The sequence below is a fragment of the Silene latifolia genome, chromosome 3 (assembly GCF_048544455.1).
Source record: "Silene latifolia isolate original U9 population chromosome 3, ASM4854445v1, whole genome shotgun sequence".
In the NCBI taxonomy this organism is placed as follows: Eukaryota; Viridiplantae; Streptophyta; class Magnoliopsida; order Caryophyllales; family Caryophyllaceae; genus Silene; species Silene latifolia.
This window is the reverse complement of record NC_133528.1, coordinates 73,082-85,224: the sequence shown is the minus strand read 5'-3', so window position 1 is coordinate 85,224 and position 12,143 is coordinate 73,082. Positions and strand designations below refer to the sequence as shown.

The following is a 12,143-nucleotide window of genomic DNA, read 5'->3' as shown; positions in this document are numbered from 1 at the left end:
TCATGTGAACTAATCCAAAGCAAAAATACATGTAAATGGGACCATCATAACATGTTGCTGTATGGTGAATTGTATGATTTCTGTGGCCATTTGGAGGTCATCAAACTGTACTCTGTTAGGCTGTAGTCCCTATTAAATCCCTTTTTACAAGATAAATTAATAAAGCAAAACAAAATTGGCAGCAATGTATTGGACGAAACAAATCAAAGGCCGTCCGTCAGTCAACCGTTTTTATTTTTTTGGTGTGTCTTCAACAGAAGCAAGCAAACCCACTACAGTCTCATGTAAGATTAACCCAAATTCTCATTAATATTCGTTATTTCTCATACTAAAACATAGGTTTCTATTTAAGTGACTTTATAAAGTTAATGCATTGATTACGAACATAAGTAGATTATGGCCGACCCACATGGAAAACTTGGGTGTTTCGATGATGGAATTCACACATGATTAGCAGAAATCATTCCCCCATTAGCCTAGGATAGAAGCATGCCATTTAGTACTGTTTAATCATGTATAATTTACTTATTCTCTTAAAAGCTTACAATAATATCAGAATTAAAGGATGTAGTCATGCAGGCAATGACTGGAAAACATAAATTGGTTTTGATGGACAGTTGTGTCAGTTGTCCAAGGAATTAGTAAAAAATCTAACATTATGGAGATTGTGTTAAGATGTGTGTAAGATAAGCAACGACCTGAACGAGGAGGCAGAGTTAAATTAAAGCCCTTTGTCTTCCATGTATAAATTGGCAAGTTTAGAAGATTGTTGAGTCGTACCTACATCATGGGCTTGAACTGGATCAAGACTGGACTGGTGAATGTAAATGAGCTCAGATGCATACAACTTTAGGTCTTTAGCCTTTGTGTGGTTTCATTTTGCGAGCAAACTTTCTCAATCATTTGGACTTGGATTACTTGGGACTTATTCACTCTGGGCCAACCAGCAACAGTACTAGGAAGTTAATTTCAGGCCCAATACAGTGATTGTATTACTCCATATCTATTATTGGGCCTAATATAGAGTTGGACCACTGATTGTGTTTTTTCAGCCCAGCTATAAAAAATTTACCACCATTCACCATCCAGTACCTCCTGATTCTGTTTTCAGTTTATGATATTCCATTTTTTCTGTGTTGATTCTATTTTTCTGAAAACAACCCTCAAAGAATGAATTATTGAAGGAGAATCTGGTTGAGTTGGAAAGAGACCGTAAATCCAAGGTCTAAAGAGCAAAATCCTACGAAACGGAACATAGGCTTACCTACCACTCTACTAGGAAAAAGGTTTGCAAAGTGGAAATTATTCACACTTTTGCTTTGAAGCATGATCTAATTTTAAAAAGAAAAACGCAGAATCAAAAGACATAAAAACCAACCGCTTTAAATAAAAGAGGCTGGTAGATAGAAAGTGAAATCTATTAATCTATAGCTGGTTAAACACCAATCTCCAATGTATACAAATTAAAATATTTCGGTATAGCTGGTGTTTAATATTATCGCACCCTAGTCGGTGAGAGGCCTTTTTTATAATTCTCCTTTTGATTCTGCTTAGTTATTTACGGAAATGCTTTTGATTGGCTTGGTGTACGTTAATGTGATACATCGGGTGTATACAAGAACTTTTCTCACACAAATATCACTAACCTAAAGAAAATAACCTCTAACTTTCATGGTTTTATTTAGGTACAGAGATGTTTAATCAAGATTCCATGTTCCATTCTGCAAAGACTTTAACTGAGCTAGCTAATGACTAATGTCCTCATCAAAGATAATGCTATAGAGCTCGATTTCTATCTATATATAGTGCAACTCCAGATGACCTTTAAATTAGTTGATTTATACGGAGTAGCACATTGTCCTTAAGCTCACCAGTGAAATGAGCACAAATTGCGTATCTACATTTACACGTGTTGATGACTTTGTTGTGGACTAAAGATAAAGGTTCTACTATGATCTCTCCCTCGTGTCGACATGTATTTGATGGGAAAAAGAATTAAGGGATTCTGTTAAATGATACTGATGCATATATCCCTGCAAGCACAACAAAATCTACTGCTTGCTTTCGTGTGCTTAATATTCTGAAGTATATGTGCAGAATCTTGAATAAACATCCATAAGAATATGATCCTCCTAAGGGCGGATAAAATGGACGATTGAATCATGGCATATGTGCAAAGGCAGCATCAATTGAAGACAGAGACAGGAGGCGATTCTTTACTATGTCATAGTGTAATATCAATACCCGGCCATCGTGCTCTAAACATCTTTGTACACGAAAGTGCTTACATTTGTAGAGAATCCCATTCTATTAGTTGCAGTTTAGCAACAAGATTAAACATGTACTTCTTCCATCCCAAAATTAAATTATCTTCTTGGTTGTAAATAGCACTGAAACCAATTTATATAATTGAATAATAAAAAGTAGAAGGAGGTGGAGTAAAATTTACGCAAAACCAATAGTTTTTACTTCTTAGTATTGAGAAAGGAAACTAGGAAGATTACTTTGGGATGACTAAGAAAGGAAAGTAAGAAGATTATTTTGAGATGGAGGATTGGAGAAAGTACAAAGTTTTTGATTGTTTGTGGGCGGAAATTAATTATTAAGAACCAATTAACATAAGAAAATATGTGTCATTGTTTGTGTTTTGTTTCATTTAGCTTTTTTATTAATTTAGGAGTTGCTTAAAATAGTTGTGTTATAGCAGGTAAAAGGTTGCCTAAGCCCAAGTACTCAGTAGCATTGAGACAATGATGATAACAAAAGAGATATTGAACACACCTGGATACTTGAGATGACATAGTAAGTCTACCGTTCAAATCTTTTGTTTAATTAACCTTCACACCAGTCTTGATAGATTAGTCTGAAATTTATTACACATGTATCAGACGGATGATGCCATAGTTGTTGATATAACAAGCACAAATAAATTTTAGACTTGAAAAAATGGCCTATAAGAATACCAGATTACAGTATTAACAACAACTTGATACCACGCAATTATATGACCACAACTTCATTTGTAGAAAAAGGAAGCAATCATAAAATATTAGACATAGACCAACCTAAACATCCTAATTAATAATTTTCTCTAATCAATCAAAGGGATTTAAAACATTGGCCTTATGATCCCTGCTCTAAACTCACATGTTATCGGTCGCTAACATGCTTAATAAACTAATATTTCACTTGTTTTTGGACAACCATAAGAAATACGAAGTAACAACTAATGTGTTGAGAACAATATCTCACTTAGATTTTTTTCTCTTAAGAACAAAAGGTCAGTCCTAACTCCTAACTCATCCCAATTGAACTTGTTCAAAACTAGGAGTTTAAACGCCACCCTTCACAAAAACCTCTAACACAATTTGTGTGCAAAATACATGACAGAAACTAGACGTTAATCTCTAAAGGTGCAAAACTGCAACCTTTGCTTCAAGGGTAGGCCCATTTAGTTAATACATCACCTGAATCGTTAACATGACAAGTGTGATACATACTATTCAATGATACCAGTCTCTTTCACGTTCAAGCCCCCAACACTCTCCAAACAATTAGTGTAAATAAACGATTGTTTAATTAGGGTACAGAACGAGAAACACATGTTCAGTGACTCAAGTTCCATGGCTTGTTTGGACTTTGGCAACTACACCAAAAGAACAAGTCTATTGTCGAACCAAACGGGGAATAAAGAAAAACGTAACACCCTTTCCTAGAAATATGTTTAAACTTTAAAGTATCATAGATTTAAAAAGAAAAGGTTAGAGAGGGGGAAAATGGTCTTCAAACAAATAACTATTATGTAATCATACTATAAAGTATTATTTCTAGATGACATTATTGATGATGAGTCACCTCCTCATCCCTATTTCTATTTCCTCGACTTCACAAAGCACAATTCCGAATTTAGCAACAAATGAATTAAATTACTGTAAGAGCAATAATAAACCAGATATATAACCATCATGATGGATTGATGGTGGTCCAACAAAGGATACAGCAGTAATTTCATATCTATGGGTGGCCTTAGTCCCATAGCTTATCAATTTACCATTCAAACACTTGTCGTTAACGAAAGGAGGGGACTCCTAAGCAAATTCATCCCTAGGTAGCAAGGTTCCATTATTAAGCTCTTCTTCTTCTAATGTCCTCAAGGAATAGAAGTATAGAGCGAAAAGAAGAGTGCTTGTAACAGTATAAAATTTTCATTTAAAAGCATAGTATGTAGCATACTCCGTAACACGTTACTGTAAAGTGAAAAGCTAACATATAACTTTGTAGTTGCTCTATCTAGTTGTGACTTGTAATCAATAGGTGATATTCCCTCCATCTCATTTTAGTTGTCTCATTTTCTCTCATAAATCGGGATAACATAAATGGAACAGCGAAGAAGTTTATTCAACCAACTATCTTTAACAGGCGTGGACTGTAGGGTTTTGTGGATAATCTCGTTGTACTATGGTCTAATTCACATAACCAATATTTAGAATTTTACAATTTTATTACCTGTGAAAAATATCAATGAATGGATGAGATGGCTCACGAATGTAATCCGTAACTAAATATGAGGCTATATATTGATGCTCTTAAATTTTCATATGCTTACATCACATTGATGCAACCAAGAAGTCAATATTTCCCATATAATGACGAGGAAACGGGCAATTATGCAAGCACAAATTCTTGTTTGTGACGGCACATATCCGTCACTCTTGAGTGACGGATACCATTTTACCTCACAAAGTACCCACTTTTTCTCTCTCTGCAACACTATTCATGTGGTCCCCTTTCTCCACTAACCCATTTTGTTACCATTTTATCTCACAAAATATCCGCCACAAATGGTAACCCGTCACAAGGGAGACCAATTGTTATGCAAGATGGTAGAGGGTATTTTGGTCAGTCGACTGAATGGAAAGGTGCAATAAAATCAATAAGAGTAGTAGTTTTTTATTTATTTCTGTGTTAGACTTGATTGAATAAAATAGGGGCAAAAATATGTGCCAACAAATGATGAATAATACCTCTTTTTATTCTCTCGCCTGATCATTTACAGCATCTGCGTCCCTACCATATCATCTGCAGCAGAGCTGAACATATTTGCTGCTGAGAGAAAGATAAAAAGAAAAGGTAGTTAGTGTTTTGTCAATATTAACATCAGTATTCAGTTACCTTTGTTAGGAGTTCAATTCACCTTAAGCCTAAATCTTGTACTAGATTTTACTTAGAAACTTATATGTTGGGTTGAGTCTCCATTTGTAAAATATAGGGACTCGCCTAAGAATTTCCTCTCAAGGTTCTCTTTGGGTTCACGTGTAAATTTCAATTCTCCAAGATTTACATAACTTTTCCAGCCACAAGTTTATAGGTCAGAAATGCATTAAAACTATGCGTCAAGTAAAACTTGCCTTCTTTTGTACTCTGCTTCCATGATTTTCTTTATGTAGATACTGAGCAAGGTTCAGAATTCCAAAACAAGAAAGACAGAGATGGATTCAGGATTTCAACAGCAGCATAACTTTGAGGATGAAAAGCAACAAGTGAACAGCCTGACAAGGTTCCGGTCTGCCCCAAGTTCATACTTTGCAAGTTTCCTTGATGCCGCTGATACTACCTTCATTAATCCTAGAGATGATCTCTCCAATGCTAGAGGAGATTTCTCCAATGCTAGACCCTTAAGTCCCGAAACTGAAAGTATCTTTGCAAGGTTCATGTCTAGAATGGGAGATGGAAACAACTCCTTGTCCCATAAATCAAGTGAAATACCCAGAACCTCACAGATGCAACCCGAAATGATGGTTACGGTGAAGGAAGAGAGTGATACACTGCATCAGCAACAGCAGCGAAATTATAATACTACCCCTCAGATGATCTATAGGAGTGCATCAAAACCACCTTTGGCAATTCATCACAGCTCAGCTCCAGCTGTAAGTTCTTCGATAGGGATGAATTCTACGCCCCATATGAAAATTGGTATTGGTGGATGTAGTGGTTCCAGTCTCACTAGGCATAGCAGCTCCCCAGCTGGGTTTTTTGACACCCTAAATATAGATGGTATTCTTTTTTTTCTTTTATTCTTTCACAAGAAAAGACAGATAAAATTCCAATGTTTGTTCTTTTTGGTTTGGTTTTCCATTACGAAATTACAAGAGAGCTACCACATGTGATGGCAGGTTATGGTGTCATGGGGGAAATGGGTAACTATGGAGGCGGAAGCACTAGTATTGGACAACCACCTTCTACTTCCGGGCTCGTGAAGCAAAACTCAGAGGCGAAAACAATAAGAATGCATAGCATTGAAGAAACAAAACACAGCCACCTTCGAATAAATGATGATAGCAACTACAACAATGGACTCCCCAAGAGTTTATGGGAAGACTCAATCTTGTCTGAAACTTTCTCAAACTTTGATGGAGGAGATGATGGTAGGAAGATATTTTCTGAACAAAATAGAACAAATAATCAGGTTTATTAATATTTCTTGTGATTTGTAGATTTTTATCCAACGAGATCGTTAAGTGTTTGATCAAGGTTATGACTATTTATTAGACTGGAGAGAGCAAAATCCGCCCTCCGCTATTGGCTCATCAGCTCAGCCTACCCAACACATCAGCGGAACTCTCTGCCATGGAGAAACTACTGCATCTCCAAGATGGCGTGCCTCTTAGAATTAGGGCTAAGAGAGGATTTGCTACTCACCCTCGAAGCATTGCAGAGAGGGTAAGCAATGAGCATTGACTTTAAACAATCCCTACTCGGTTATTCTCTCCATGTTTCCTATTTGAATTTTCTAGTGAGGAAAAAAAATGTCAAATGCAGTAGTAGTTTTTATAAATTCAAACCGAGCATTGGTTTACAATAGTAAATTGTTACGTTATTACTCATTTTAGGTAAGAAGAACCAAAATTAGTGAAAGGATGAGGAAGCTCCAAGACCTAGTTCCCAACATGGACAAGGTTAGTCCTATGTTTTTAATGGTAGTTTAGCTACCTCCGCTTTGGAAAAGGTTATTGGGTCCTAAAATATTTGATACAAAATATTACACCCTTGTTTCACTGCAGCAAACAAATACATCAGATATGCTTGATTTAGCTGTTGATTATATCAAAGATCTTCAGAAGCAGGTCAAGGTATGCTTTATGTTTTCAAGTAATTATCACTTTATCTGTACCGTTTAACATTGCTTTTTTTAGCAAAAATCATGTGTAAGACAACTAAAAATAGCAAACTTTGTTGTTGCCAAATAAGACCACTGCAAATGGCTACCTATCACCAATGTAATGGTCCCTTGCCCCTCAGTGTACGTAAACCATTCTATCTACATTCTCATCTCTACACAACTATAGCCTCACAAGATTTTCCTTTACTCTAAAAGGCATTCGCTAAAATACTTTTCGATATTAAACTACCTTTATAATATTATTTAAAATGCATATTCACTTAATTTCATAAAACTCATTTTATGTTAATGATGCCATTCCAGAACCTGCATGGTAATCGGACAAAGTGTACCTGTTTAAGATAATTGAAGTCGGCCAGAATATTTTGGAAAAAAGCGTCTCACTATTATGAAAGATGTTCAGAGAAGACAACTGGTGGTTGGTTGCCTCTATCTCTCTAGTCTCTAAAATAAAAGATATTATAAGGAATTAGTGAGTATTTTGCCATGCATATATCATGATCAAATGACAAGGAGTAAAACAAATATGATTGTGGTCTCCAAGGGTAAAGATCTAGATCCATTTGAATTCAGTAAAAAAAAAATAAAGAATAGGCAGTCAGCAATCAACGTGTATGTATATCATCGAGTGTAGATTTTAGGTAGAACCAAGTCAATATGATTATACTGTTCCAAAAGTGTGGGGAGAGATTCCAAACATATGGTTGGTGGGCTTTCGTCATGTAGTGCTATGAAACAGGGTCAGGTATCCAATGTTGCATTGGATATTACTCTTCGTAATTTTTTATTTCTGGTGAGCAATTGGTATAATGCATTTCTAATTCAAAGTGTTATGGTTGGAGAGGCAATTCATTAAAACAGGACCTCAATATAACGACAAAAAACATAGAAAAGAACGTAGACAGTTATTGTTGACTTATTTCGGGCAAGAAGTATGTTCATGACCAACCGAAATATTCAGTTCAAAACTTATCGCATCAGAAAATGAACAAAGAAACCTCATATGCTTCACACGACAATCATTAAAAAGTAAATAAATACCCCATTACCTAAGGGCGGGGTACGAAGGAACGCGATGTGTAATGTTTACGGTTTACCCCTATGCTAGAAATACTAAGATGTTCTTTCTAAGCTACAATTTCCATCAAACATGAGATAGCTTAAACAATAAAAGCATCGGCCTTATAATAGAATAGGAGGTTGGGAGTTTAACACCCAAAATTAAGAGCATTGGCCTTACAAGTTACAACAGGACATGGCAATTATTGATTACCAAAAAAAGAGGGTCTCCCAGAAATCAAAAAAATTGGTACATCAAGGCAATAGTAACAATAGAGCTAGATTAAAACAAAAACTTAATTGGCATTTCAACTCAAAAAAAAAGTGAAAATCTTAGTGGATAACATGTCAAATGATGCTATCTTTGAGCTCTAATAGTGCGACCTTTCCAAGCTCACAAAATGAAAATGCTTCCCCATTATGTAAGAAAAGCATAATACTATATTACTCTCCATATACTACATTGTTTGTTTGGTGTTCCATGGGGGGTTATGTGACAACACCAGCTGTATTCTACAGCGACCTGACAGTACTAATAAATTTAACCAGAAAAAGTTTCAGCTGTGGGGACCAAAGAATTTAAGTACCTGAAAGCAGTATCTCCCAAATAAAGGAGAGGACGATAATAATGTAAGCAGCATTCCCACAATGCGAAATAAACAACTACAGAAGAACATGCCCGCAAATTCAGTAAACCTGCATTTTGTACCAGAAAAAGCAGCATCACAGATCCATGGCCACAACAATCAATTACCTGCACCTCATGATACGCAACCCAAATCTGGATACTACTTGTGATATTTATTACTCCCTTTGTCTCAATCATTTGTTCACCTTTTTTATTCTTTGCGAGAGATATTTTAATCAAAGGTAAACAAATGGACGGAGGGAGTATGAGTCTATGAGATAATAAGGGATTGCATTTTAAAGTTTAAATGCATGTAGGAACCCAGCAAACTACGGTAGGGTATATCTTACCCTACGCTAATTGTCATATCTCAGTCTTGCATAGTCCTGAATCTATCAACGAAAAAAATACATATGGTGCCCCGTATTGTTTTACAGTAGGCGTTATGTACACCATTTCATACGTATAGATATCATAGATTCATAATTATTGTATAGAATGGTTTAGAAAAACGTACAAAGTTAGACTGAAATGTAGTCTGGTAAACCTTTTGCTGAGTTCCATTCATAGAGAGAGATAACATGCTCATGGACTCCCACGGCTAGGATAAGTCAAAATCCAAAGGTAGAATTTTCGCTTGATGCTAATAAAAAGAGTTTTCACATCAATTACTCTGCAAAACGCAAAGCATACAAGTCAGAAATATGTCCTACAGCACCTATGCAGTTGACAAGTCAAAATATACTCGACAGCATTCAAAACAGCAATTAGAGCAATGAAATTTAGATTTCAATTCCTGCATACTAATTTAATGGACATTTCCCACTACTCAATGTCAAAGTGAACAAGTAAAATACCCCTTAATGACCAGACTTGTAAGAAAACTTTGTGGCACTTTAAAGGTAATGTTCAAGCTCAGAATCTTCCTTCACACAGAACAAAAAGGTACAACAACAGAGGACCAGTATCAATCGCCTTGGAAAAATGTTTGAGTAACATGAGCTCAGCAACGAAAATGGTGTTGGCATGGAGTTGAAGTTGTCATAAAAGACATAGAGGGTAGAAAAGATGAACACTTGGATCAAGGACTCCATTTTAAAGTATCACGACATAAACAATTGTCATACTAAGAAAAGCGGAAAATGGAAGGACTAGTTCGAGGCTTCAAACCAGTTGGTTACCGTGTTCTCCAACATTCCATTTGTATTTTAATACAAATGGTTACAGGCTTACAGTAGCTACTTACGTACCTTGACAGTCATTGTAAGTGCAGTAAAACTATGAAAAAGTAAGCAGACTGTGAAACCATGGTGGATCTAAAGGGAATGTTAATACACATCAGAGTTTGCAAATAGCTCATAAAGCAATTGGTCCGAACCTTTTTGTCGTAACTAGTACGCATTCAAGTTTGCAATGGGTCATTAATTTTGTGTGATCAATGAAGTGGAAAAACAGAGAATTATTAGCTGGTCCAACAGTTGCATTCATCATCAAGAAACTGGCAAATTTCAATCATGGCAGCAATACCCAGTTTGCTGCAAGACTGCAGAATTTTTACTGGCAAACCCATGAATATATGATGTAGATATCCTGAATATAAGCGTGAGTGTTTCACAGTGCTATGTAGACATACAAAATGTTTGATTCCTCAGAATGGAGGAGTGTAAGAGATAATAAGAATATGATAGGAGTAGTTGTTGGGTGTACAAGCCGCCCGAAACTAATCTAATTCTGATCTACTAAGAGCAATGCATGACGGTGGGACCTGCCTTAAACTAGCACTATCTAGTAGCATAGATTCATAATCAAGATGCAGGCGCCATCATAAATTCATAATCAAAGTATACAGTTAACATTGGTGAAACAAATGAAGGATGCAAGTGCACTTGTGGGTCAATGTGTACTGAGGTCACGTTAATCCAAGATAACTTATGGCTTTGAATTAAGAACTGGATACTGGATTTGGGGAGACAGTGAAACGCATAAAAGAAAAGAAGCAGCAAAAGTCATGAATCAATGGTTATGAATTATGATAGTGGAAGAAGTATGAGCCTAGCAAACAGTAACACACCCACCGTATGGCCTATCTTCATTAGCGTACCAGTACATCCAAAATATTGAGAACAAAATCTACAGCACCTTCATCTTCATGGTAAACAGTTGTGACTCGTAAGTCAAGCCAATAGTTTCGTTATACTGATTAATATAATGAGTTGGATAATTGCAAAAACACATTCCCATCTGACATCAAACAATTACTCCTGACCAGAAGACATGAAGGTGCATTGACAATGTGTATGATAGGCAAAATTAAAGTTGAATTAGGAATGAATGGAGGAATAATAATCATAAATTGAATTAGGAATTAGGAAACCCTAAATGATGAATCAACTTGATTTAGGGGAAATGGATGTTCAACTTACATACGTAATACGTTGTTGATTGGCCTTTGGTATTTGGGACTTGGGAGCACACCAAGGCGGGAAATGAGAAGGCTGCTGAAAATTGAGCCCCTCTCTCCTCTCCAATTTCCGACTTTTGTTATGGACTTGGACTAGACTGCTCTGCTTCAGAGTTCAGAGTTCAGAGTTCAGAGTTCAGAATTGAGACAGCTTTTATAACTTCTGGGTATCAACTATGACGAACCCAACCCATTGCCAACCCCAACACTGCTTCTATTTTTAGATGGCCCAATTCACCGTACCATCCACCCACATAGCCCACCTAATACACAAATTCTTATTTAACATCAGAATATCCGTCTTAAACTTAAAATAGTCAATTGGTTGATATCACAAAAGGAGAATGCTTTGAGACTAACAAAAAATGTGTTCGATTATGCAAATAGGAGTATATTTAACTTTTTTTCACCTTAAGACGATGTTGCAGTCCTAACTCGGTAACTCCTAAGAGAGACTACTATAAAATTACGAGTGCACAAAATTCTCTTATTAAACGACTTGAAATTTTTGTATTACAATCATATGCCTCACATTTTTTTATGTATAGATAAATTGCGGTGCCAACTGCAAAATCATCTTTTATTCTAAGACCTAGTCGGCTTAAAAACAGTAGATAATAACCATCAAAATCAACATTTCCAGGCGATCTTCCTAAACAGATGAATTTTTTTGGCATAAACCTTCTCAATAGAGTCAATATGCCTTCAAATGAGTAGCGTGTTATTATAACCCTCTGAAATAATTTAGAATTAAGTATACAACGTATTCGTCAATTTCTAACGTGACTTGAAAAAAACTATTGTCGCCTCTAAAT

At 36.0% G+C, this 12,143-nt stretch overlaps 1 protein-coding gene and 1 long non-coding RNA gene across 2 annotated transcripts; one reads left to right on the top strand and one right to left on the bottom strand.

Annotated features, from left to right (window-relative positions):
• Positions 1-780: 780 nt before the first annotated feature.
• Positions 781-11,379, bottom strand: LOC141646563 (uncharacterized). Its single transcript, XR_012545577.1, has 7 exons — positions 11,291-11,379; positions 9,385-9,540; positions 8,827-8,935; positions 5,409-6,440; positions 5,025-5,106; positions 2,782-2,863; positions 781-934 (listed from the first exon to the last, which is right to left on the bottom strand). It is a non-coding gene; the product is annotated as an uncharacterized LOC141646563 (long non-coding RNA).
• Positions 5,490-7,771, top strand: LOC141646561 (transcription factor bHLH130-like). Its single transcript, XM_074454432.1, has 6 exons — positions 5,490-6,054; positions 6,174-6,466; positions 6,550-6,720; positions 6,891-6,956; positions 7,062-7,130; positions 7,484-7,771. Exons 1-6 carry the CDS (start codon positions 5,490-5,492, stop codon positions 7,523-7,525), a joined length of 1,206 nt encoding a protein of 401 aa, XP_074310533.1. The 3' UTR covers positions 7,526-7,771.
• Positions 11,380-12,143: the final 764 nt, after the last annotated feature.